We start from the raw sequence: 27,978 nt of genomic DNA on the forward strand, positions 1-27,978 counted from the left end.
ACAAGCAACAGCAGAACAGGATCAATAGCTGCGCCGGTGACTGCATCTTCAAGGTAGCTTCAGTTAACAGTACATACTACCCAAGAAAAAATAAAATGAAAGGTGCAGGTGTCCCTGATCTGCTGAAATGAGTAAGAACTTGGACTATCACAATGGAGCAAACCCTTAAACAGAAACCATATAGACAAACATGGCTGAAATCAACAGGATGCTCTAAAAGTTACCCTCGAGAATCAGATCCTTTCTAGAAGATTTTTAAGCCAACATCTAGAAATCAAAGAACTGTATCATTGTTAGAGAACCGTATAAGTTGGCTCATAAGGGCTCTCCCTAAAACAAGCCTGATATTCAGTGACATTCCTGATGTTCAGTATTCGTTATCGGTCTTTTGCTTGAAGGGAGAAGAAAACTCACTTTTATTTCAGAAGAGGCTTTGATCAGGAAATCTGATAATCTGTGCAGAAAGCCAGCATCGCCCCATCCAGCTACAATGTGGTTAGATGTTGATAGATGTTTGGCTGCATGTGCGTTCCCTCTGTGTAATGCCCCAGCCCTGCACAGACAGTTGGCACGGCGAGCGAACCGCCCAATGACCACAAGATCTGTTAAGGGACGAAGGCACCCAGCCAGGTTTATTGTTGACGAAGCACGATACTAGTATCCCGCAGACTCTACTGGACTGCTAATACATGCATGGACCATAACAATGAACCAGCTCAGTGAACAGTGGGACATTCTGCTCCTCCCTAAGCCAGACAAAGATATTCCCTCTGAGATACATCTTTTTACCCTAATACAAACAAGTTAGTACTGCCCCTCTGACATAGTTACTTCCCCCAAATGTGGCTAGTTATCACTCATCCTTGTACATATTGGTTCAATTAAAACATCTCTATTACGTACGGTCATCCTGACCGTATCTCCTAGGAGGGGTCAGTGTGTTCCTGTTATCCTTGGGAAATGTTTTCGTACCATCCTTAATATCGGGATGTGTTTGCACGAGTACTCTGACTCGCACTCCTTAGGAATGTGTATTTCTGCAATATTAGGTCTGTTCTTGCCAAATTATGTGAGCAGGTCCTGCCTCATACCAGGCCTCTGACACAAGGGCTTATGTCTCAGGCTCTCTTCCTACTACAGCAGGATTATTTGGAGTCAATATCTGCTTCAGCCAGTGACTTGTACTAATTGTGTGATACTGAGTTTCCATTTTCCTACTCGCTGTTCTAGGCCAATACAGAAAGACCATCTGCCTCCATCCCCACCAACTGTCAACATTCAAGCCAATACGGGTGTAAGCACCTGACAGGCTTCCCTTCTTCCTTTACAGCTGAGCACTATATCTGCCTGGGACGTGCCATATTGTGCCGTACGGGGCTGAGTGGCTCTCCTCTGCGAAGAATTGGATGTAGGCTAATCAAGAGTTATGCAGTCCAGGGCTACTGGTCTAAAACCTTTAAACATGCATCAGCGCAGGCTGCAGCACATGACTGAACAGCTCAGGGACGTGGAGCCATTCGCTTCCAGGATGCTGGTGTTAATAGTGTCTGAAAACTGTTCCCACTGGCTGCTGATCAGCGACCCGCATCAAATGTTGACATCCAGCCTGAGTCCAAATTCCCATAATTAATGTATAAAAACACAAATTCCACATACATCCCAGCACATATGCACTATTTACATAATTTATTCAATCCGCTACAGATTATTTGGACGGCTATGTAAGGCATATGGTTTTCTGCACTAAAGAGGTTATTTGATAGGTACCTTTCACAGGACTGGCTCTGCCTTTGTCTACACTAGTTTATAGAGATACAGGTGTCATATGCTGACATCTTTCCTCTACCAGAGATATAGAAAAAAAAAAGAGAAGACTGCTTCTTTTCAAATCACATACAAGTTATATAATAACTTTCAAGCCCGGAAGAAAAACCAGATGGTATCTTCCACTGAAATCAGGAAAACAAGCACGCACTAAATATGCTACATAAAACTATGGCATTAGCACTCGTGCCCGTTTCCAAGCTAATATGAAGACACTAATAATTTACTGAAATAAATACAAGTAGGAACTGGATAACCTCTTCATTTATACCTACACAGATCTGTGTAAGGTTCATCTCTATGCTCCAGAGGAACAGACTATTGAAAAGCCTTGTGTTGGATGCGTCCCAATGAACAGCCACACGCAGCACTCGCTGTGAACACAGGAGGGAAGAGCCAGACCTTAAGAGGACATCAGTTGGAGTCAGCTGGTTTGGTGCGGTTTGGGAGAGAAACATGGGAATCTTTGTGATTTCAAGAGGATGATTTTGGGTGCTGATATTTTTAAAAAAGATTAAAAACTTAAGTCCACCATGGTTAGTTGCAATTTAAAAAAAGCAGGATTCCACTGAGGCATAAAGAAGGCCTATAGTATTGTAAGTTGCTCATAGAGCAATACCAGGCTTAAGCAAAGGAAGAAATAGTAAAAATAACTGTATCAGGGAAAGTCAGCCTAACTCTTGGGCTGAGTGCAAGTGGGTCTGTCTGTTATATACACACATGGGTTGGATGTTCCCCAGACACCACATCAGATACCATGCTCAACAAATTTGCTTCCGATGGACTCTGGAAGCCCCTAGGGACAGCAGTATGGAAAGGTCAGTTCAGTAGGCCTTGCTGCTCTGCCAGTCCCCTCCAGGAGACGGCTTAGCCCTTAAAGCACTACAGTTCTCTGGAGGCATTGCCCTCCATTTGTCCAGCGAGCACAGGGGGTGGCAGTAGCAAATGGTGAGTTTCTTCAGTTCAGAATCCGTGCCCAGGAGAGCTCATGTTTCCAGTACTCTGATGAGAGGGAGGGGCTTGGGTCCAAGGGGCTTCGCCGACCTTTTACTACAAAGCAAAAAAAGGAAAGCACTGAGGCACGTAATCAACTATATGCATTGGAGCTATAACTCAAATTATAATGCATGCCTATCAAACCTGGGTTCTTTACGTCCCCCCGCCCCGCCCCCAGATCTATCTGGGTTATTATATGCCTCCCCGCATCAATCTCTGATCATCTTCCAAATATCTATGCACTAAGGTTGACAAGTCTTGTACCCCCTTTACAGACAGGGAAACCGAGGCAGAAGGATACAGTTGCTTTGCCCCTTGCCAGTGCCTTCCATCAGGGGTCTTGGTGCTTAACAGTGAATCAAGCTTCACAAGCACTCCCACAAAAAGGTATCTCCCCATTTTACAAATGGGAACATTGAGGCAGAGTGAAAAAAATGACTTGGTTCAAGGCAAACACTGAGGCAGTGACAGGATTAGAACCCAAACCTCCTGCCTCCCAGGCCAGAGCTTAGCTCACACGTCCCTGTAGAAGAAGCAGCTTGGAGCTGAACACCACAAAACCTGGTCTTGGTCTTCCTCCACAGGTCAATGCGGCTCCCTGCTTACCTGCTCACATACTCAGATTTTGAGCGAGCTCTGGTGCTATGGCTGCCAGGGTTGGTTTGCTTCTCGATCAGGTGCTCAATACGATCGTGCATCTCCAGATTCTGAAACACAGACCGGACCAAGAGTTTCAGGTCAGTCTGGAGAGAAAGGCCAAAGCGGTGGCGTGGAGTTGATTAAGCTACCACCCAGTGAACAGAGTGCTAGGTCAGCAATTCCCATGCGTTATCAGTTTGCCACTTTCCTAAAAAATAGTTGTGAATAGCGCTGGGGGAACATCAAGATCACCAGTGGTACGTGAAATGTGCACCACAATTTGGGAACCCCTGTGCTACATTAACCCATTGCATCGGAAGACCACATGACACAATGCTGGATAAACAATAGACAAGTTTTACTCCTTGCACTAAGGGCCTGAGGTCAACCCATCTTTGAGCAGACTGCACGTTAATTAGGGGCCCAAAGAGGAGTCAGGGGCAGATTAATTTCTTGCGGCTTTCATCTAATTCACCTTCCTACGTGCAAACTGCAGCCAACATTGTGCTTTGACACTTATGATCCAAACAGAGCTCATGCCCCTGTGCCGCCCCCCAGTCAAGGTTTCATTAGCTTGGCAGTTCTACAAGAACATATGGGATTAAACAGGACTTTAACTTGGATTTTAGATTAAAGCAAAGTATCAAATAGACAGCTGGCTGCAGTTGCACCATTTCAGTTTTCTGCCTTCAGGTTCAGGAAAAGGGGTGACATGCACTCACTGCCCCATCCCCCTCTGCTGATTAGCAAAATGCCAAGGCACCATGAACGGAAGAGAATGGTTAAAAGCTGCCAGCACAGGCTCAATTTTAGCCAAAAAAGGAGATGCATTTGCATTCCAGTATCAAGGACCCCGAAGCGCCGCTTTGCAATTTGCAATGTTACTATCTGGCCCATACATGCCACCAAAATAAAAGCTTCATGGCTACGGAAGCACGCTTTATGAGATCATGGACTAGACTGGAGTTGTGTCTGCTGCAGTAACGCAGCTTCACTAAGAGAGAGACAATATAGTGTAAGAAAGTGGCTCAGCGGAAACTATCTAAACCTACAGACTTCAACCCAAGCATGACCTGTCCTTGCTTGTGCAGTGGGCACACTGCATGCTAAGGCTTTGCTGGCTTCTCTATCACCCCGACTGGGTGGCCTTCAGTGCTTTCGAAGAAAAAGCAAAGTTCATTCCATACATTCCAGTTAGTTGTTCCAAACTTCAAAGTGACTTGCAAAATAATCACACGTGACATTTCACTGGCATTTAAAGTTTGAGAGGTTAGCTCGTATCAGTTAAACGGGAAAGCTCTGATCAGTTAAAGCAGGCTTTATCACCCCTCAACATGCACTTTGAAAAAACAACTCCTAGAAAGGCAGCTCAGACAATCTAAGGAAACTAACAAACATACCTCAGCTTCCAAATAGGCAACTCTCTCTTTGAGCTCCTGAATAATCACATCCTTCGCATGAATCACTGTTTTGGAATTCTGAAGCTGTAAAGGAACAAGTTAATCAAGATGACTAAAGAAATCTCAGACATGCCTACACTAGACAAGGTATCTGGAAAGCATAATAAAACGAGGAGCCTTTACCAAAAAATAACATACCGTACAGGTTTTCTGTAACTTTGGATCAGGGAAAAGGAACTCTACGTTCTGGGCAAGAGAGTTCAGAACTTGTGGACAGTCTAGAATTAACTATTTCACTCCCAGAGATTCATTGATGGGCCCCACTGCAGACAATGGGCCAAATTCACTGCTGGTATACAGGAGAGCAACTCATTTTATTCCCAAGTAACTAGTCTTGCTGGGCACTATGGTCCGATTCCCATCATCGCAACCATTCCTTCAGAAGATCAGACCTTTCACACCTGGGTCCCTCGGGGACCGTCATCACTTTGGAGGGCACCGGGATGGAAAGTGCATGGTGATATTTTCAAACAACTCCCTCTAGCAGATGATCAGAGCCAGGCTAAAAGGCTCTGTGTGGCATTCGGCTCATGCTAACTCAGACAGGAGAGACTTGGCACACTTTTCACTGCCTTGGTCCCTTTTCCTCCTCACACCCAAAAGGAAACATTGCCTTCTTCCCTTAAAGAGGGTCTAAAAATAGCTTTACGCCCCTCAGCGCAGATTCTGCAAACTCAGCATCTTTTGTATTATTTGCATTCCTGTAGCTCCAGGAGCCCTAATCATGGACCAGAGCCCCACTGTGCTCAGCACTGCACACACACAGGGGGGGGGAAGACACTGCCTGCCAGCACCAATATGTTTCCTAGCCCCAGCAAGGCGCACCCACCTGCTCAATCATCTGCCGGACTTTGCGCTGCTGACTCTTCAGCATGTCATCGAGATGGTGTATCTTCTCCCGCAAGGTGGCAACTTCTTTCTCCAGTTTGGCCGACCTAGGAAAGAGACATACGAGTGAAAGAGCCATTTAGCCTCCCCCGATTAGCAGAGGAATACGAGACTGAGCGTTTCACCACAGACATCTCACCACCTCCCCAGAGCGGTGTTTATTCTGCCATGGACGGTCAGTTGTGGGTAGTGTCTCCTGTACACATGCATGAACCCCAGCCACTTGGCAGAAAAGGAGCAGTAATAGGTAGAGAAAGTAAGGGAGATGGGGTTTTATCAGATGATGATTCATGGAGCTAGACAGCTGCTCTGGACTGCCAACAGTAGCGAAGACTGAGTGGAGCAGAGAAAGACAAGGTCTCAGTTTACCATTTGGATCCTGGAGCAAACAGGAAGCTAGTGGAGGTATCTGAGAATGGACTGATGTGGTCAGGTTTTGGATGTGGGAGATCTTTTTTCTAACAAGGCCACATGAGGACAGTGCTCAAATTATAGGGAAGGTTTTTGGGGCACAGCAGCCTGCAGTAGGAACAGGCGGATTACTCATCTTCTTGAAAAAACCCTGACATTCGGCAAGCAGCTACACCCGCCCTTCACAAGAATGCAAAGTCATGCCCCAGCGAGCTGACAGCCTCCTAGGCTCTCTCCCAAATTGGTGACTGCCTAGAAGGAGTCTCAGCATCCCTGCCCAAGGCTGAGTCTCACCTATCCTGTTCGGCGAGCTTGTCATTTTGCAGGCTTCTCAGTTTCTCCAGCTCTGCTTCACCTTCTTTCATCTTCAGCAGCAAACTCTGATGTTCCTGCAACAGATCAGAGGACAAGTTACAACAGATGTTCTGGCCTCTATTTCAGGGCAGAGGCAAAGCATCAGGCTATGTGGATCTGTAGCACTGGGCAGTCCTAGGAGGCAGCCTTGGTTGTCAGCAGAGATGGTGACCCTACAGTCTGTATCTCATGGAAATTTAATGTCTCCTTTCACAAACAAGAAAGAAAGAAATTCTCCATTCCCTTTACAGGATGGGGCAGCAGCAGTGCAAGTCTCCCCCACACTGCGCTCTACCACCGTGCTTCACCCCTGCCCTAGGCAAAGCCCCCAGTAGGGGAGCTCAGTCTCCAGGGCTTGTTGACACCTTAGCCCCTCTCCTGAGGATGCCAATACAGGTGCCAGCTGTGCAGGTAGTTATTACATGGACACCCATCCCCTGGAACAGGTTACCCAGAAGCCACCAACAAATGGCAACCGGCAGACAGCTGGCACGCTTTCTGCTGTAGGGGAGACACTTGTGCTACAGCAGCATTGCTCTGGAACTGATCAACATCCCGCACCTTACATGTTGCAAGCACTAAACCCATCACCCTTTGCAGACAGAGTGGTCCAGCCACTAGACCATTAAGCAGGTCCCATGTTGATCTCTAAGCAGTACCTTCTCCATCCCTGACATGAGCCTCTGCACTTCCTCCAGCTTCACTTCCTTCTCCATCATGCCCTCCTCAGCCTTCTTCAGAGCTGCACTGGTTTGCTCTATTTCTTTCTGGTATTGAGAGGTTGTCATCTGCAACAGGACACAAAAGAAAGATGTTTCTGATCCTCAGTCAACAAAGACAATGAGAAGGCCCCACTCGGTGACTGCATTTTAAAGACATGATGGCATTTTTAGTCTCAGCAGGTGTATTTTGCTGAAGGAAGCCAAACAGCCCAAAGTGCTGGAGAGAAGGAACGATTACAACGCTTTGTCTTCAAAGCACTTCAGGCTAACTGATGCATAAATCCTAGGGCAATGAAGACAAAAGTGCATCATAAATGCCAGAAAACTCATCATTCAGGCATGCGAGTTATGGACGTTTTCCATCTTGTTTCAAATGAACACACTCGGGGTATGTCTACACTTGAACCACTACAACAGCACAGCTGTGCTGCAGTAGGGCTTCTGTGTAGACACCATCTACAGTGTACACCATCTACAACCAGAGCGGTTCTTCTGTCAGCATAGACACTCCACCTCCCGGAGAAGTGGCAGCTAGGGCAACGGTAGAGTTCTTCTGTCAACCTACCTCGGTCTACATTGGTTGGCTTAACTACATCACTCAGGGGTATGAATTTTTCACACCCTCAAAGAGGTAGTTTTGTCAATGTAAGATCCCAGTGTAGACCAGCCCTCAGCTTGCATGACATCCCCTAGCCCAGGAGTCAGCGACAGAACCGGAACTAGAACTCAGGAGCTCCTGGCTCCCAGACTTGTGGGCTGAGCATTAGATGCTTCTGTTGTTCTGTAGAGAAGGATTCTCTCTTCTCACACCCACCAATCTCCCAGGCTTGTCCAGAAGGTATAGCCGCCAAACCGATTAGCATCTATACAACATCCATTTAAACAGGAAAATTATTTGTCAGATAACTAGTACAGCAGATCTCCGGAATCATGCACAGATTTCCAATCCCTGGGGTTTGTGTCAGGAGTGCCCCAAACTCAATACATTTCTGCAACTCCCACCACCCCCAAACTCTCTCCAGGAAGCAGCAGAGCCCTAGTCTGCACTTAAAATTTAGATCGACCTAGGTACTCCACCTGTGCTTCCCCACCAGTTAGTTACGCTAGCTCTTAGTCACCCAAACACACATCCTTGCTTTGGAGAGGAGGGGAACAAGCAGATCTCTGCGGGGCCTCCCTCTAGGAGCACACATACAGGGTAATAGCATTGCCTTTTCCAGCCATTTTAGGGCTAAAGGGATTTCTCTTAGACAACAATTCACTCAAGATCCAAGAAAGGAAATGGAGCCTGGAACCATTGACACAATGGAACTAAAACCTGAGGTTATCCACAAACATGGACTCCCCTCCACCCCAGGAGCTCATTACATTTAATGGAGTCTCCATATACGCTATGCCAACATGACAAAACCACAGTTTTTCCCTAAAAAAAGGGGACCATTAATCCCCAGTGCTGGGGAAAGAAGCAAGAGAGAGATCCTGCTGCGTCCGCATCACCTAGCACACAGGACCTGTCATTTGAAGTTACTTGCACTGCAAAACCTGCTTATATCTCTAAAGCAGTGTGTAAATTGTCACAGCTGAGTGAGTATGAATTCAGCTGCCACCTCAGAAACCCACGTTTCCATTTAATAAGTTACTTGATATGAAAACATGGTGGGGTCCCAGCTGCCCAGTTTGTGCCACATCCCTTCACCACCAAGACATCTTGTGATCTTGATGTAACAAGCTAAACATCTCTCAGAGGAAGGATTGTGTTGTGGAGAAGGCACTGGACAATTCAGCAGATCTGGCCGGGCTCAATCCTTGGCTCTGCTTCAGACTCCCTATGTGACTCTGTTCAAGACACTTCGTCTCTGTACCCACCTTTCCCCATCCATAAAATGGAGATAATACTTCCCTCATTCACAGTTTGTTCTAAGGCCAGAAGGGACTAGTGTGATCATCTAGTCTGACCTCTTGCATAACACAAGCATCCTACCACCAGAACAAGGACTTGAACCCTGGGCCCTCAGATTAAAAATCTGATGCTTCACCATCCGAGCTATCTAGGCAATTCACTGCCGTACGCAAGATACTCCTATGCTTGTCATGAGCACTAGGATGTCCTACACGTAATTAACAGGATAAACAGAAATTGGAGGAGACTAAGGAAAATGACCAAAATGTCACTTGTCTTAGCAAGTGCTTTGCCACCACCCACTAAAGTCATTATGATTGTACCTTTTAACTAACATTACCTGGAAACAGTCATTGTATAAATCAAAACCAGTTTGTGAAAATTTCAATGCAATGTGTTTACTTACAGTTTACAGATTGTACATATTTAGTTAAGACTAATGGCAACCCCCATGCTCAACTTGACCTTTCAACCTCACATGGGGAAGAGGCTGGTTGTGCTGGCTGGTGTGAACTAGCCAGAATTTTTTTTTAATCAATCATTGTTAAAAGCTACTTAAGTCCATTTACTCTCTGGGTTTCAAAACTGCCTGAACAGCAGCTCTTCAGAAGTGTCCCCTAACCACGCAGGCCAGCACAACCCCAAACTGGTTTCAATTATGATGTATTTTTTGTATTGTGCTTTCAGCCAGGAGCCCCAGTCAGGGATCAGGGCCTCATTGTGCTAGGCGCTGTACAAACCCAAAACAAGTTTGGGTGTTGCTATCAAGAAAGGGCAATGTAGCTCTGATTGTCTGGGGGAAAAAAATGGGAATTGATGGTTGACAGATTCATGATTTATAACAGGGGTCGGCAACCTTTCAGAAGTGGTGTGCCAAGTCTCCATTTAGTCACTCTAATTTAAGGTTTTGCGTGCCACTAATACATTTTAACGTTTTTAGAAGGTCTCTTTCCATAAGTCTAACATATAACTAAACTATTGTTGTATGTAAAATAAGTAAGATTTTTTAAATGTTTAAGAAACTTCATTTAAAATTAAATTAAAATGCAGAGCCCCCGGACCAGTGGCCAGGACCCGGGCAGTGGGAGTGCAACTGAAAATCAGCTCACATGCTGCCTTCTGCATGTGTGCCCTAGGATGCCTACCCCTGAGTTATAACCTTTAATCCATATCACACCCTCCCATTCTGCTTTCCAACACAGCTTGTATCAGCTCCAGAAGGACGGGTCTGGACTGTTTCAGAGAGCTCTGAAAGCTACGTAGCAGCATGCACTTGAAGCTAGCCCCTCATTCAGACAAAGGTCAAGATCTTTCAGCAGTTCAACACTGCTGTGTATTCACCTCAAACGCGGTCTTGTCGGACTGATGCCGCTTCTCAGCCTCCTGCAGTTTCGTGAACAATCTCTTTGCTGTCTCACGAATTTTTTCTGTGTCTTCTTCTGAATCATCATCCTCCTGCAAACACAGCATGGAAGCTTTATTGGTCTCAAGCTGGACACTACCAGAACAGACACATTCTTTTTCTCTGCATGTGGAGGAGCCAATACTTTTGACCAATAGGTTACAAAAGTAAATACATAAAAGGCTGCAGAAGTTGCGGTAAAGTTTGATTTAGGCAAGTAAGAGAACAAGTTCTCAAATTCTACACTGAGTCAGGTGCCTGAGGGCCCATAAAAGAAAAAAAGTTGCATGTGACTTTCTTATGTCTCCTTTCAGCCCCCCACATGGTGTTTCTAGGATGCTGTCATAAGCCACCCTTAGGTATCTCAAAACCATCAAGTGAACGAAGTCATGACAGCTTAAACACTGACCGATTACTGAATCCTGCCCCCCTCAGTTATGGCTTTTAAACTATTGGCAAAAGGGCTGCAGCATTGCATGGTGCCGCTCTGTAGCATGGAATGCCCTTACTGCAGAGACAGGATGAGATGCTGTATATTGCTCAATTTTCTTCAAATTGCACTCACTTTCAGATAAGATGGACTCCTTAATTATCCCTGCATCCAAAAGGCTTGTGTGAAAAGGAGCCTTGTGCTTGCAGAGATTTAAAAAGAAGGTGAGCTCATTACTAGAGCAGCTGGTTTAAATGCATGTGAAAATTAAGACCTGACTTCTAACCAAACCCAGATACGGCCAGAACTGCACCAGTGAGCTTTGGAATGCAAGGAACCCAGACACAGCCAAAACAGTACCAGTGAGCTTTGGAATGCAAGGAAGATCTTAGAGCAGTTATACGTTTGAAGTGACCCCTGAAGTGAAGATTTAAAAAGAAACCAAATCTAACTGCTCAAAATACAGTTTCCCTTTTTTGGTTCCATACCTGATCCTCCAAGGAGTTCCTATGCAAGCCATCAGCGTATCGCCATATTCCATTCTGGTTTTCGAACATTACCTATTAAAAAAATTTAAAAATCAAGAACTGTGATCCTCCCTCAAAACTAGGCTTAGATGTTACAGACAGAACACTTCCATCAGCTTTAAATCTTTGTATTACTGTAACAGCTTTAAAAAAAAGGAATGTATTCTTTGTAATAGGTTTACAAAGAAAACGTGCACTAGTGCATTTGAACAGCCAATGCATTTAGCTTGCTGAATCTCTCGTTTGCTTCTGCATATTTCTCAGTTCTTCCTCCAAAGAAGGTCTTCGAACAGGCTTTTAATCACCCAAGAGGATTTTATTTCTAGGCCACACTTTGCTGTTATTTTTAATCCAAATGTGGCACCTCTTTCCTCAGGAAAGCAAGTGCCACTGCAAGTTGACTGAAGAAATGTTCCTGTTACCTTTGCACATTGCAGGTTAGTCTTAGCTCCTTGTCTGCTCTCAAGTTTACTACTTATATCTTCCCGCAGCATCTTCAAAGAACTTCTAGCCTGGTAAATGCAAGTCAATTTAGCTTTGTCTGTGTGGACAACAGTGTCAATTATTCTTTTCAATATACATCAAATGCACATGTATTAGGTCCCCAAAACAGGGTGTAAATTCATTACATGCCAGTGTTTGAGGCCAAACAAGCAAGCAGAGGTCTTTGTCTTGTACCAGCGTGCCACAAAAGTCCCTGATTTTACTGGATATTCGCCAGCAAGCAGCACTGACTACAAGTGTCTTACTATCCTTGTTAAAGTGTAAAGGACAGAAGAGGGACATCCCAATATGTATGCTGATTTTTCATTATTGTTTAATTTTCTTTGCAAGAGTACTTTGAAAACTACAACAAACAGAAGTACCTAACAGATTCTTGTTATTCCATACATCTAAGCCCATGTGTCTTCAGCCATATGGCAGTTTACTAACAAGTACAGTCTTGACTTGCACCTGTGATACAGAATTAGTCACTAGAGAAAATGAATCCGGTAATTTTTACAGGGTCACTCCTCCAGCAATAGTGACACCAAGGCTGAAATGCTAATATTTCAGCATGTACTTTCTGCATCTATAAGCACTTTTCATACAAGGATCATCAGACACTTTTCTAGCTTTAAAGCTCTCAACCCCCTCTGTGAGGTATGTAGTGACTCACTTTAGAGGAGAAATCTGAGACACAGAAGAGCCAAGATCATACAGCAGGTCTGACTATGCTACGTGGCACATTCTATCTCAATGACACCAGCCACGGATCCAAGGTTCTTATAAAGCACAAGAGCGGCTTCAACTGGTTTGAGGTAAAAGGCTTCTTCTATACAGTTTCAGTATGGGTGTAACAACAACGTCTGTTAGGGGTGCATTTATTTATTGATCTACTTATATCAGGACAAGCCCTAGGGCAAACACAGTTCTGTGCTTATTTCTCCTATAGCCGTTTCCATCAGCAGATCTCAAAACACTTCAGTCTTTTAATGTATTTATCTTCAACTCCCCTATTAGGTAGGGCAGCATTATCAGCCCCATTTAACAGATGGGGAACTGAGGCACCAATTGGCAAAAGGACTTTAAGATCACACAGGAAGTCCTTGAAAGAGTAGGGAATTAAATGCAGGTGCTCCCACATCTTAGGCAAGTACCCGTAGATCCTTCCTCATTCTGCTGGTATAGCTTATTCCCCTTCCCATACAGATAAGAGTTAAAGCACTACACCATACGTGTTGAATAAGGCCTAAGTCACACCATTACCATGACGGGCACTTACACCAAGTATACATCCAGCTGGAAGTGGGGGACACCCTGACCAATACACACCCAATGAGAACTCACTGTAACAAGTGAAGAGTGGTTAATAAAATGGAAATCCCAGAGACTTAGCACATGCATATAAAGATTAAAGCATCTTGATGGCTTAGAGATAAATTTCAGTGGCTCTAACTCAGCAGCGTCCAAACTTTTCCTCTCGCGCCCACCCTTACCAGTCATGGAATGTGCCCCCCCCCCCCCCGACACGAGCCAGGAGTGGAGCCATGGCTGAGAGCGGGGGCATGGCCATGGATGGAGCCGCAGCCAAGGTGGAGCTGGGGAGGAGCGGGGCTGGTGGTGGCACTTCCTCCCTACGCCCCCAAGGGGGCTGGCCTGGGCTCTGCCACACCTCCCGGACATCCCTCCATGCCCCCCAGGGGCGGCACACCCCAAAAATTGGGGCCCACTGCCCTAACAGCAGGAATTGTTAAAGCCTTTGTGCTTTTCAACTAGTTTTCAATTAGTCCGACTAGGTCTGTAGTGCGATTACTGCAGTGAGGAGACAGAATGAACTATTTTTATTTTTTAGGGGAAATGCATTTTGACTCAGAAGCTGGAGGCCAGGATTCAGAAGGATAATATAGAATGGAGGCATACGAACTGTCCTAGTCACTCAGATGTTGGGCTCTCTAACCCAGTATCCCATATCCCACAGTGGAAAGTGCAAGAAGCCCCCACAATAGAAAATTATGGACACATTTAAGTTTATTTAAAAGCCAAGCCAGAGACAGACCAGCCTAGACCCCACTATTGCAAAATATGGAAATGGTTTAAATAGCAACCAGCTATTTCCCACCCCCAACCCCACAAAGGTCCAGTCCCATCACTGCTGCCAACTGGACAGGGAAACGTTAACGGGTAGTGATCAATGGCTCCATGTCTAGTTGGCAGCCGGTATCAAGTGGAGTGCCCCAAGGGTCGGTCCTGGGGCCGGTTTTGTTCAATATCTTCATAAATGATCTGGAGGATGGTGTGGATTGCACCCTCAGCAAGTTCCCAGATGATACTAAACTGGGAGGAGTGGTAGATACGCTGGAGGGGAGGGATAGGATACAGAAGGACCTAGACAAATTGGAGGATTGGGCCAAAAGAAATCTGATGAGGTTCAATAAGGATAAGTGCAGAGTCCTGCACTTAGGACGGAAGTACCCAATGCACAGCTACAGACTAGGGACCGAATGGCTCGGCAGCAGTTCTGCGGAAAAGGACCTAGGGGTGACAGTGGACGAGAAGCTGGATATGAGTCAGCAGTGTGCCCTTGTTGCCAAGAAGGCCAATGGCATTTTGGGATGTATAAGTAGGGGCATAGCGAGCAGATCGAGGGACGTGATCGTTCCCCTCTATTCGACATTGGTGAGGCCTCATCTGGAGTACTGTGTCCAGTTTTGGGCCCCACACTACAAGAAGGATGTGGATAAATTGGAGAGAGTCCAGCGAAGGGCAACAAAAATGATTAGGGGTCTGGAATACATGAGTTATGAGGAGAGGCTGAGGGAGCTGGGATTGTTTAGCCTGCAGAAGAGAAGAATGAGGGGGGATTTGATAGCTGCTTTCAACTACCTGAAAGGGGGTCCCAAAGAGGATGGCTCTGGACTGTTCTCAATGGTAGCAGATGACAGAACGAGGAGTAATGGTCTCAAGTTGCAGTGGGGGAGGTTTAGGTTGGATATTAGGAAAAACTTTTTCACTAAGAGGGTGGTGAAACACTGGAATGCGTTACCTAGGGAGGTGGTAGAATCTCCTTCCTTAGAGGTTTTTAAGGTCAGGCTTGACAAAGCCCTGGCTGGGATGATTTAACTGGGAATTGGTCCTGCTTCGAGCAGGGGGTTGGACTAGATGACCTTCTAAGGTCCCTTCCAACCCTGATATTCTATGATTCTATGAACCCTTGAAGTGTCAGACATCAGATTTCCTTAGGCAAAACTGCCTTTTAAGAGGCAGCTCTGGTGCCATGCCTGGGTGTGGCTGGGGAAAGCCTAGGCAAAAATCATGCAGTTCTCACACTGCTGACTTGCACTTTTCCCAGTGCAGCACTGCAAAATGCCTCGGCACTGTGGCAGTGTCAGGCCATGTCTACACTTACAAATGCGCCTGTGCAGCCATGTTATGCCGACAGGAGAGAGCTCTCTGGTCAACGTAATAAAACCAACTCAACAAGCAGCGTAGCTGTGTTGGCAGGAGAGCGTCTCTCCACCCCACCCCCCACACACACAGAGCCCTGTGCACACGAGCTCTTATGCTGGCAAAATTTATGTCCCTCAGGTATGTGGGGCTTTTTTCACACCCCTGGGCAACAAAAGTTTTGCTGACATAAGTACTAGTGAAGACATGGCCTCAGTCTTGCAGCTGTGAGAATTCAGACTTTGGTTGGGTTAAGTCAACAACATATTGTACGTTAATTCTGAAACCAAAAAGCTACCTCTTGAATGTAACGAACTTCGCTTTTCAGCTGACTGACATTCTGTTCATGCTTCACCTTGTCCTCAGCTCTTGCTTTCAAGTAAACCTGAATCAGAAAGAAATACCCAATGAAACAGCTGTTCAGTTGCAGAAGATACAAACCAGAATGGTTACAGTCACAGAGTCAGGTACAATGAGGCATTGAGCTCTCAAAGCCCTCTAAGATCTTCCAGATTCCTTTTCTACCTCTAGTCCTCCTTTCATCAGGACATTGTAGCTGAGATTTGGACACCCAATTCCCATTAATTTTAACTGGCTTTGAAAACTTCAGCCTCTAGCTTGACCTTTTCAATAAAATAGTTAATGATGGTTATTGCCATCAGTTTTTCCTCCTCTTTCCAACTAATTTTTATTCACTGCCTGGTTTTACATTTGGATGGTTTTAAAGCATTTGTTTATTTCTCTAAGCTCTCCCTTAGGATTCCCAGGGTGTGGAGACTAAACATTCCTCAGATGCCATTTTTGTTTCGAGTTTTTAAGAGTTCCAGTTTAAACAAGTTAATTCCATTAAACCTGGGAAAGTTACTCAGCAACTCTGCTGAAGTTAATTTACTGAAACAATGCAAGGTTTCTACATTTCAAAATGGCCGCTCCTGAAAGAAAACCCACTCTGCAAGCATTGCCACATGCTCTCCTCCCCAAGTAAGGACACCACTAACCACACTTGCTAAGATTTCTTGTTTGCATAGCCAAATCAAAATGTTTAGTTTACATCTAAAATTAAACAAGATGAATTTAGTCTTAATGCATATTAGGTACCTCTAAATTAATTGTGCAAATTAATTATTCAGATCAGCTGGGAACCATGATTAACACTAACCTTGATGATCTCCTCGTGACCATCGCTGGATTTGATGCATTCTGAAGCCAGTGAATGGCCATTACTTGATCTGTTGGCCACCATAGCAAAGGCCCTTCCAACAGGCTGCAAGAGACAATATAGTAAGACATTTAGATATTGAGATGATTTGTTTGCATAGCTTGTCTGGACCTGGCACAGACAGCTTTCTAGTCAGATCAGCATCAAGCACTTTATTAGAGGAATGCTGTGTAAAATGCAGTCTGGACCCTGTGGGACAGGGACTGTTTTTTAGTTCTGTGTTTATACAGCCCCTGCACAATGGGACCCTTCTACATGACAGGGGCCCCTAGGAGCTACAGTAATTAAAGGATGCTCCTTTAAGCGATTTGCAATGAGAAAATGCTTATGCAGCTCAGGAAATGAAGTTCTCTCTAGCATATCAAGCATAGCACAGTTTGACTACGATCCTTTACAAAGTTCTCTCCCCTCCAAAAAGTTATTGTGAACAACAGCTTTTACATATAAGCCAGAACAGAAGAAATTTCTACTCGTTTTAAAATCACTGTTTTTTAAACAGCCCTTAGCGTGGAGTCTGCTGATAAAATTCAAAACATGGTACATAAAATTAGCAGTTCCTACATACAGCAGTATGTTCATGCCTGGAACACACACCTTTTGTTTCACCTGATCACATCTCTCGCCTGGAAGGTCATTCTGCAACGTCAGCCGTAGCACTTTCACACTGTCCTGTAAAGACGACGACAGACTTTAATTAAAAATGGTTTATGTTGCTCCATGGTTAGGTTTTAAAATGTTTTTTTGTATCCACATCAAACATTTGACACAGTTAAATACAAATCTCAAATACCCATTTACATTTTTTCCAAAGATCAGAGAATTGTCTGCACAGACACGAGGGAAGTCCTGCCTCTTCATCTCTTTGATTTTGACTACAGTTGATGTAGTAAAATAGTTAGGATTAAAAAGGGGAAGACTTGAAGTGAAAAGGAGATTGGATAGCACCTCATCCAAGCCCCAGATAGACCTGAGGAAGCACTGGTGGGATGGGAAAGCCATCAGAGGACCTGGCAATGATTATACTAGCCCCCAGGCCAGAAGACCTACCCCTGGCCATATGTGATACAGGCTGATCGTTCAGGGGTTGCCATAGATCCAAAGCTGCTACTGAAAGTATCCAAGTCTCTGTTCTGCAGTAGTACCTTCCCTCAGATGGGAAAAACCCAGTGACACATTTATCCCTTCCTTTAGTTCTTTGAGACTAGCTAACTTCACTGCACTCTGCCTGGAAGTGGAGAACACCCAGAAACTGAAGATGGTGCAGAATGCATTTGTCCATTTAAGCCATACTTCATGCCAACTGTGCACACCCCCAGGGCTCCGCGAGCTATTATTTCCAAGTGGCACATAAAGGGATTGGCTTTAATCTATGACACAGGTTTGAGACCTGGCCACTGTAGAGACCACTCTGCTATCCCATAGCTGTGATCAGTATAGTCAGAGCACTCATTTTAAAAGGACACTGGTTGCAGCTGAGGCACTCTCTGAAGGCCTCAGAGAGGCTGGAAGAATGTGTGCGCCAAACTGAGAACACCATCTTGCTTTGTGAGCGCCATTTCTTATCAGGATCCCCACAACCCAGGAAAGGGGTGTAGATGCAGGATTTGCTCATGGGAGTGTGCCCAAGAGACCCAGAGCTCAGAACAGTGACCAGATGACACTACCCAGAGCCAGGGGGCTTAGAAACACGTGGGATCCAGCAGTTGGGTCTGCTGAAAACCAACTGGGTATGCTGCAAAGCCCATCTCTTCTCTGGAGTTTAGAGAGAGGTGGCTGGGGGATCTAGAGTACACAAACAGCCCCTTGTTGATTGCTGGTGGGGAGTGGGTAGTTATCTGTTAGATCTGACAACTGGGGTTAGACCAGAAGATCAATCATTTCGAAAATCCAGATCAACAGATGGGCACTTAATAAATCAATTTGCACAGTTAAGGTTGCTCAGCTCTCCTTCAATATTTTCCTCATGCACTAGGAATCAAACAATTAACGTCAACAGCAACACTTCTGTTTCTCTGCCTATCCCAGTATAAAACTTAGCAACTCTTAATTTACTATTCTCCTTCTACAAACACCCAAGCCTTCATAGGCTACCATGCAGCCTTAAAGACACAAGGAAATAAGTTAAAAGTAGAATTCACTCTTTTAAGGTATGGTTTTCTTTTTGTTTTCTTAAAAATAGAACTTTTAACAAGGTCTCCTGAAAACAAATGTCAGAGATGGTCTCGGTATTCTTGGTCCTGCGCAGGGGAATGGACTAGATGACCTCTCGAGGTCCCTTCCAGCCTGCCATTTCTATAATTTTATGGCTCCAGGTCAGAAACCCAATATTGATATTTGTGTAAATAGAGCTGCTGTAATTGGACAAACCCACTGCCACGAAGACAGGTAAATTGCTGGATATCAAAAGCTATGATATGGTTAATGAGATGCCCTCAGATTGGCACAGTACAAGTCAGTTCTGAAATATAATCTTTACTCAAATTCCAAAACAGGAAGTTATACAAAGCTCTGTAACAGATATATTGTAATTTACACCTGAAATACCGTATAGAATTTCCATGTATACTCTTTACAAAGGGTTCTGAAATAAGCCATTCAGTAGGGTCCAATTTCAAAAGCCATCTCTATTTCCAAAATATCTGAGTATGTTCCTCACACAAATTTTAACTATGCTATTTTGTTTTTTCCTGATGTTAAGCATTAACATTATTTCCATTCTTTTCTCCTGTTAAACCCAATTCTCTGATACAACCTTAAGCTATGGTTTCATTACCACTGCATCAAATATTTAGTAATGTCAACACATGTATTTGTTTGGAATTTATATTCCAGCAGATGTTTACATAAACATGATTAAGTAATTATTTGAAAAGCCTATTATACAACGAGACAAAAAACGGTGGCAGTTAACTTTAATACAGAGTTCAGAGTAGCAGCCGTTTTAGCCTGTATTCGCAAAAACAAAAGGAGTATTTGTGGCACCTTAGAGACTAACAAAAGCTTATGCTCAAATAAATTTGTTAGTCTCTAAGGTGCCACAAGTACTCCTTTTCTTTTTATAATACAGAGGCGTGCTTTCAAAACAGTTCAAGTTTTAGTATGATTTAAGGTCATTGGCGGTCACAGTTTTACAATGGTGAAAGCAATTTTGTAGAAATTTATAATCAGGTTTATGGAATATTTCACCAGAAGCTTCCTCATGCATGTGTGTGTGAAGCAAATGAGGCAGTTGCATTGTAAAGCAATTGGGCTAACAGCAATACAGTCCACGTCACAATAAGACAACCTCATCCGGAACCACTTTCTTATCACAGAGAAACAAGTATATCAGAATACTGGACAATCTATAACCTGCATGCTGACTAATTTAATGATTTAGTATATCACATGAACTAGCATTTGAATCTACAATACTCTGCAATTAGCTACCTAGAGAACAGGCAGGCTTCAAAAAGTGCAGCTAAACCCACTTGCAATAAGACATATGTCTAAGAATTCAGGTATTATGGAATGCACCCCAGATTGCCTGTGCAAGCATGTAGGATGCAATTTTCAAAAGCACCTGAACGACTTAAGAGTACAAATCCCACTGACTTTCATTGGGACTTATGCTCCTCAATCTTCAGAGAACTTTGAAAGTCCCCCCCTTAATACATTGACTTCTACTTATTACAGTTGATCTGTTTTTTTTAATTCATATGCAATCACTTGACATATCCGACAGAGCAAGAAGTTCTTTAATATTCGACATTGGTGAGGCCTCATCTGGAGTACTGTGTCCAGTTTTGGGCCCCACACTTCAAGAAGGATGTGGAAAAATTAGAAAGCGTCCAGCCAAGGGCAACAAAAATGATTAGGGGACTGGAACACAACTTATGAGGAGAGGCTGCAGGAACTGGGATTGTTTAGTCTGCAGAAGAGAAGAATGAGGGGGGATTTGATAGCTGCTTTCAACTACCTGAAAGGAGGTTCCAAAGAGAATGGATCTAGACTGTTCTCAGTGGTAGCAGATGACAGAATGAGGAGTAATGATCTCAAGTTGCAGTGGGGGAGGTTTAGGTTGGATATTAGGAAAAACGTTTTCCCTAGGAGGGTGGTGAAGCGCTGGAATGCGTTACCTAGGGAGGTGGTGGAATCTCCTTCCTTTGAGATTTTTAAGGTCAGGCTTGACAAAGCCCTGGCTGGGATGATTTAGTTGGGGATTGGTCCTGCTTTGAGCAGGGGGTTGGACTAGGTGATCTCCTGAGGTCCCTTCCAACCCTGATATTCTATGATATAAAGTTTATAAACCCATTACACTTATCAGTAAAAGCAGGTTAATCTTTAATTCATATGCAACAGTATTTGTCTCATTCAATAGGTTTTACAGTTCAACATGGCAGAAACAGGCTATCCCATTCAGATCCTGTAAGTAAGAAAAAGTTTCTTGAAACAACATACTCATTTCCCTGTCTCATTTGGAGCCTTGTTTATGAGTGCAAGATTCTTGTCGATAGAAACAACAAAGTGAAAGGCACCTGGATGGGTTTTAAGGTGTCACACAGTGTAAAAAGTCATCTATACTGCATGCCTAACAGTTTGGATTCCTTAAACAATCTTTTAACAGCCAGTCTCTGCAGCGGGCAAGTGTTAAAAAAAACAGACTTGCTAATAAGTCTGTATAAGTAGGGGCATAGCGAGCAGATCGAGGGACGTGATCGTTCCCCTCTATTCGACATTGGTGAGGCCTCATCTGGAGTACTGTGTCCAGTTTTGGGCCCCACACTTCAAGAAGGATGTGGATAAATTGGAGAGAGTCCAGCGAAGGGCAACAAAAATGATTAAGGGACTGGAACACATGAGTTATGAGGAGAGGCTGAGGGAACTGGGATTGTTTTGTCTGCGGAAGAGAAGAATGAGGGGGGATTTGATAGCTGCTTTCAACTACCTGAAAGGGGGTTCCAAAGAGGATGGATCTAGACTGTTCTCAATGGTAGCAGATGACAGAACGAGGAGTAATGGTCTCAAGTTGCAGTGGGGGAGGTTTAGATTGGATATTAGGAAAAACTTTTTCACTAAGAGGGTGGTGAAACACTGGAATGCGTTACCTAGGGAGGTGGTAGAATCTCCTTCCTTAGAGGTTTTTAAGGTCAGGCTTGACAAAGCCCTGGCTGGGATGATTTAACTGGGAATTGGTCCTGCTTTGAGCAGGGGGTTGGACTAGATGACCTTCTGGGGTCCCTTCCAACCCTGATATTCTATGATTCTATGATTCTATGAATGCTACAAATTATGCATGTGCGCTACAATGCATGCCTGCTATGTCTGCACACCAAGAAAACTGTGTCAGTGCTATATAAATTTGCTGCAAAAAAGGACAAGGAGTGAATATTCCTACGACTTGCAGTCCATGGGCTATTCATTATCTACAGAGCTACATTCACCAGTCTTAGTAATCCTCCTGGCTACCTGAAACTCGTTCCAGAATTTTTGGGTTGCCAGAAATTTTCTAATCAGCTAACCTCACAAGCACCTCACAGGACCCTACGCAACTGTTCCACATCTGCCTTTGTGGGCTACCTCTCACATAAATTCAACAGTAATTAAATTTGCAGACAAAATCAAAAATCAGAGGAACTAGGACTAGAGATGGACTGAACCAAACCGCAGAGCAACCAAGGCCATAAGCAACAAAGGGGACCGAGTCAGTCCTAATAAATGTGAAGCTGAACATCCAAGAAATGAACAGCACAGATACAGAACAGGAGAGATCTAATCAACCAGACCTACTCATTGCACTGGAGCCTGGTTATTTCCATCATTCCTTTAATAGCATCCTATTACTTTTCCCAACATAAACAGGTGCCTCTAGTTGCCATAGGGAAGATACAAAATTAAGATGGAGATGCTTGAAGAGAGACTAAGAATTGTCATCTTCAGTAGCGAGGCACAAGATGGAAGTTTGGGAGCCACTACCCTAGACCAAAGATACCACAAACACACAAAAACTTGTATGCTGCTTTTGGGGATGGCAGGGCCTAAAGAAAATCCTGTAGACATAGGAAAGACAGACAAGAACTCGGTGAATTTTTCCCCACAGCCTTCCCATTTACTGCTTGTATTCTACAATAGTGACACTATTACAGCAAATAAGCATCTGCTCCGGAATAGCTGGTGGGGGAGCAAAGAAAAAAAATCTCTATGGAAAAATGTTGAGACTGACCGCAAGCTGTGATGTAACCAGGGAGAGCAGGTACTGTCTCATAAACATCATTCCTGGAGTGGGGCTGGCACTTTAGCCAATCATCCCAGCTATAAGATTCCATGCATGCTTTAAAATCTTGTCACACTAATCTTTCCCAAGTCAATCATTTGAGAAGTTTGGAGCAGACACATCACTGACAGTATGCAGGTTTAACAAAGAAGCTAGATAGACCAGCTCCAAGCATATCCATGCTTGCCCAAAGTTCGCATAAGCATGGATCCTTCATAGCTTGAGTCAACCTCTAAATAGAAGTGCCTCACATTCTTAAGAAGAGCTTCCTAAACATAATTCAAATAAATGTCCTGAAAACTTTTAGACTAGGGTGTGATCTGATCACTCATTCTTTCTCTGATCTTACAGAAAAGCAAAGACCCCTCCAAGTACACACAGCAGAATGTTTTAATTTCCATTGCTATTTGTACTAAATGAGGATTAATCTATGAAACTGCACAAATTTACTCGATCGCTAACATTCATTTTGCATTAAGTTTCTGGTAGATTTCCTTGTGCTTAAAATCAAGGGGTCATGAGCATAAAGAAACCCTTTCTGATTAACTTAATTTTCTGGGAGAATTAAATCCATTAAAAAAAAGGAGTTGGAAGAGAATGCATCCGATGAAGTGAGCTGTAGCTCACAAAAGCTCATGCTCAAATAAATTGGTTAGTCTCTAAGGTGCCACAAGTACTCCTTTTCTTAATGCTAAGATGAACTCTCGTAGCATGGCCAAACCTCGCTGCTGTAGTACACGTAAATTCAGGCACCTATTTACCTTGTAAGAATCCTAAGTGAAAAGGAGACCACGCACAGAAGTCTGCACTAATCTCTCCCCTACACAGACAGTCAAATTCAACTCCTCCGGAGATGCATTTGGCCCATGTAATTCCACTGATTCCAATGAAGTTAAAGCAGGAATGAATCCCACTTGTCTTCCTTCCAGCTACATTTAAAACCATGACTATGCTGGTTTCCCCCTCCTGCTCTTTTAGAAAAAAAAATTAATAACCACTAACAATTTAGAAATTAAGGAAATATATATTACTGCCCCCAGTTATTTTCTTCAAGAGGCAGGTGGTGTTCTTTGTAGCATGACAGGTGTGTCTGTGAGTTAGTAAGTGCTACGTACTACCTATTAAAAAACACTCATATTTGGAACAAACCTCACATGGCAACACCTTAGTAAATATCATATTAACCTTAAGCTATTTCCTGCATAAAGATTATGCAACTTGCTCAATTTTCTTTGCTTCCAACACACCTTGAATTGCACATGTTTAAAGCATTTACTACAGGGGTCATGAATTAAGGAAGAGCCAAAGGAAACCTGACAATTTTTGCACCATTTTCTACTTGCGCTTCTGTGAAGATCTATCTACAGCTAGGGGAGATTTATGTGGTTGTTTTTTTTTTTAGTAAAATAAAATAAAAAATGGCTTTTCTGATGTCAAGAGTTTATTCCGAGCGGGAAGTGGTATCTGATTTAACACTGACATTCTCAGATTTTTTCAATCCGTAAGATTGAAAATGATCCAAACGTAGATATTTCCACCACAGAATAAGGTAACTGATGTTGAAGGGGAAGTGAAATAGGGTCAGTAGCTGAATTAGGATTCACATATTTTGAAAAGTCCTATTTTAGATCTCATTTGTGATCGTGGCACGTTCTTTGCTGTGAAACCCACCAAGAACAAAAATAAGCAGGAACACAAGGGATGCAGATTAGTTAAATAATTAAAGGAAGAGACACTGAGCATTGCTCAGCAAAGTATGTTTTGGCTATCTATTCTCAAGAGCATCCAGAAGCAAGAAAATTAGTCTAGGAAAAAGAGAAGGTTAGTGGAGTACTAAAGACCTGGGTTAAAAACAGAAGATTATGTTGACCCGACTAAAGAAGTGACTGGAGAGCTACATAAGAAGAGGATTCAGAGTAGCAGCCGTGTTAGTCTGTATCCGCAAAAAGAAAAGGAGTACTAGTGGCACCTTAGAGACTAACCAATTTATTTGAGCATAAGCTTTCATGAGCTACAGCTCACTTCATCGGATGCATTCAGTGGAAGATAAAGTGAGGAGATTTATATACACACAGAACATGAAAAAATGGGTGTTATCATACACATTGTAAGGAGAGTGATCACTTAAGATGAGCTATTACCAGTGGATAAGAAGAGGATTATCTTTTTTGAGACCAGGGAAGAATGCCTGAGACTGAAAGCCAGGAACCCAACACCAGCATTGAATCACTTGGTCACAAGTCACTTCATCTGTGTCAAGGAAAGGAGTACTTGTGGCACCTTAGAGACTAACCAATTTATTTGAGCATGAGCTTTCAGTGAGCTACAGCTCACTGAAAGCTCATGCTCAAATAAATTGGTTAGTCTCTAAGGTGCCACAAGTACTCCTTTCCTTTTCTTTTTGCGAATACAGACTAACACGGCTGTTACTCTGAAACCTGTCATCTGTGTCAGTTTGTCGAATGGGAACAGGACTGACCAGAACGGTATTGTGAAGAGTAATTAGGCAATGTTTGCCAAGTGTTGAAGACACAAGGTGTGATAGTGTTGCTTATTACTACAGTACCACACATAACATGTATGCAATACATGCTTAACACCGCAACAGTTCCATATATGGTAGGGAAGGGCTGCAGGGAGTTAGGATTCTCTCATTAGAAGACTCAAAGATGAGTCACCTTCGATACATACAAAGGCCAGTGGACTGATACTAGCAAGGATAATGAGAAACCAAACATGAAACAATTAAACTTCTGTTGAACAACTGCAAGGGAGAAATCCAGTGTACATTTATGGGAGCCATGTTTTTCCAGGCTGGATTTCCCCCCAAGACATTAAAAATCTAGCTTCTTTTTCTTGTCTAATATTTATATAGTAGAAAGAAAACTGGATCAATTGACTGACACACAGGACTGACTGCAGGACCCAAATGGATAATTTGGTGTGCCTGGAACTGTCTCTCGAAAACTTGGGGTTCTGGAAAACCCAATCTATCAGATCCAGTATTTCTCTGCTTCATCATTAACCCAAAGAACAAACAATCTATGTCAAGAACTGTAAGCCACACCAAAATCTGGCATTCCTATCAATGAGATCTGCTGAAAGCAATTTAGAAGGACTTTGAACAAAACAAAAAAAAACACACGAAACAGAACTACTTGTAAAGTGACACAACTAAAACCAGTCCCTCTTCAGCTTTGCAAAACCTTGAAAGCATGTCTCTCTCACCAACCGAAGCTGGCCCAATAAAAGATATTACCTCATTCACCTGGTCTTTCTAACAACCAAAACACATTTACTACCAGCAACTGCCAATGCCTAGATTACTCAAATCTTATTATTAAAATCTCCAATGTAATTATCACCTTGACTACAGGCACATTAAACTCCACATAAAGCACACAATTCCATTAGCACAATCTGGATATAGTTATTTGACATCTGTATTATATCAAAACCATTTGCTGCCTGCATGACTTTTCCCACATATGTCGTAAACATTACATGAGCCATGTCTGTGGGCATCACATCAAGCAGTGCTATATAAATTGTGTATTTATAAAAATTTTAAATAGATAAATAGATAAAGGTGTAGCAGGCAATGATTCTTGTGGTGTTACTGTTTACATTTCTCTCTAGGTCCTTATCGTAGATCTAGAGCGCCTAAAATTTTTTCAAACAAAAAAATATAAAACAGAGTACAACACTAGTGAGGGTGGCTAAAGGTTTCTGATTAGCCTGGACAATATTCTGATCTATAAACTCTCCTGACAGCATACAACACTTGAAGCACACACTTGTGCCACAGGGAAAAATTGCTACTCTGAAAGAAAATAAGCCTACAGTATGTTAATACAAGATTACACGACAAACACTTTAAGGATAACGTATTTTGATAAGCATTCAACAAGGCTTCTAGTATTTTTACAAGCCAAAATAAATTAGTAGAAGGGGAGGGGGAAAAACCTTATGACAGAACTGCAATTGTAAGAGATTGAAACAAAGCCCTGTCTGTTCTTGCATTATGGTCTGATAACCTTCCCTGTTTTCAAGCAGCTCAGGAGCCACCTGCTGTCTATGGCAGCTTTCAACAACCAAGGAAAGTTTCAGAAAGGCTTTCTGGTTACTGGAGTCTCAATAACTCTCCCTTGACCTTAGGTGCCTCCTGCTTCTCCTTTGCAAAGGGCTGCCTCCCCCCACCCCCCAGGAGCATGGCAGGGGTCTTCATCTCAGACAAGAGTCCCCCTCCAGGGCTGGAACCAGAGGTGCCACAGATCCTTCACCCCCTGCGTGCCACCACAAACCCTGCACCCAAGCCCAAAGCCACTTCCATCGCAAGATGGAGAACAGCCCTGGGGACAAGAGCCCGGAAGTCACAGGGGAACCCACAGCCATGCCAGGAATCAAGGGGCCACAAGGAGCTAGATCCAGCTTTGAGACCCCCCCAACACACACACAGGGGAGAGGGTGCCCCCCACTAGGGGTACAGGAGATCAGTCCTGAACTAGGGAACTGAGGGGGAATCTCTGGAGCCAGGAGGGGGTAAGACCAGCTCGCAGAGCGCCCCCCAGGAATTGAGGGGTCCCCCACAGAGCCCCAGGGGGTGAGACCAGATTATGGGGGTCCCCCCTGGACCAATGAGGAGGTGTGACCGGGGGAGGAGCCCCCAGGGACTGAGTGGGGTCCCCCATAAAGCCACAAGGGGGGAGACCAGGTCACGGAGCCCCCCCCCGGAACTGAGGGGGGCCCTACAGCACCACAGAGACCTCGGCCCAGCCCTGCACCGGGGCCAGCCCTGGTCACCCCCATGCGGGGGGCTGGGGGCGCCTGGCCCGTTGGGGGGATGCCCTGCCCCCCACAGGCCCGGAGGGAGCGGCGGGGGGGACTCACCGGACTGTCGCCGCCCGGCCGCACCTCTGCCAGCGTGCACACGCTCCGCACCTCGCTCATGCCACCGGTCCGGCTCCGACCCGACTAGGCGGCGGCGGGGGCCCGCCCGCGCGAGAAATACCGGCCCCGCCCCCGG

The 27,978-nt window shown here is 44.2% G+C and overlaps 1 protein-coding gene across 2 annotated transcripts; it reads right to left on the reverse strand.

Moving 5' to 3' along the window:
* Positions 1 to 605: 605 nt before the first annotated feature.
* On the reverse strand, positions 606 to 27,951 carry TUFT1 (tuftelin 1). 2 transcript variants are annotated; one of them, XM_073323429.1, is made up of 13 exons: positions 27,843 to 27,951; positions 17,294 to 17,368; positions 16,640 to 16,744; positions 15,779 to 15,865; positions 11,976 to 12,065; positions 11,515 to 11,586; positions 10,536 to 10,649; positions 7,232 to 7,360; positions 6,513 to 6,607; positions 5,749 to 5,854; positions 4,860 to 4,943; positions 3,427 to 3,527; positions 606 to 2,874 (listed from the first exon to the last, which is right to left on the reverse strand). In XM_073323429.1, the coding sequence occupies exons 1-13, from the start codon at positions 27,900 to 27,902 to the stop codon at positions 2,811 to 2,813; spliced, it is 1,182 nt and encodes a 393-aa protein (XP_073179530.1). In that variant the 5' UTR covers positions 27,903 to 27,951; the 3' UTR covers positions 606 to 2,810. The 2 variants fall into 2 exon arrangements, with proteins under 2 accessions (XP_073179530.1, XP_073179531.1); XM_073323430.1 differs by lacking the exon at positions 11,976 to 12,065 and having other exon boundaries at positions 27,843 to 27,950.
* Positions 27,952 to 27,978: the final 27 nt, after the last annotated feature.

The sequence above is a fragment of the Lepidochelys kempii genome, chromosome 24 (assembly GCF_965140265.1).
Source record: "Lepidochelys kempii isolate rLepKem1 chromosome 24, rLepKem1.hap2, whole genome shotgun sequence".
In the NCBI taxonomy this organism is placed as follows: domain Eukaryota; kingdom Metazoa; phylum Chordata; order Testudines; family Cheloniidae; genus Lepidochelys; species Lepidochelys kempii.

Excerpts from the sequence above, each read along its gene's own strand:
- TUFT1 (XM_073323429.1), bottom strand. The coding sequence starts at position 27,902 with ATGAGCGAGGTGCGGAGCGTGTGCACGCTGGCAGAGGTGCGGCCGGGC. Across the intron at positions 15,866-16,639 it reads GTCACGAGGAGATCATCAAG|GTTTACTTGAAAGCAAGAGC; the intron begins GTTAGTGTTAAT and ends TTTCTGATTCAG. Across the intron at positions 10,650-11,514 it reads GGAACTCCTTGGAGGATCAG|GAGGATGATGATTCAGAAGA; the intron begins GTATGGAACCAA and ends CTGTGTTTGCAG.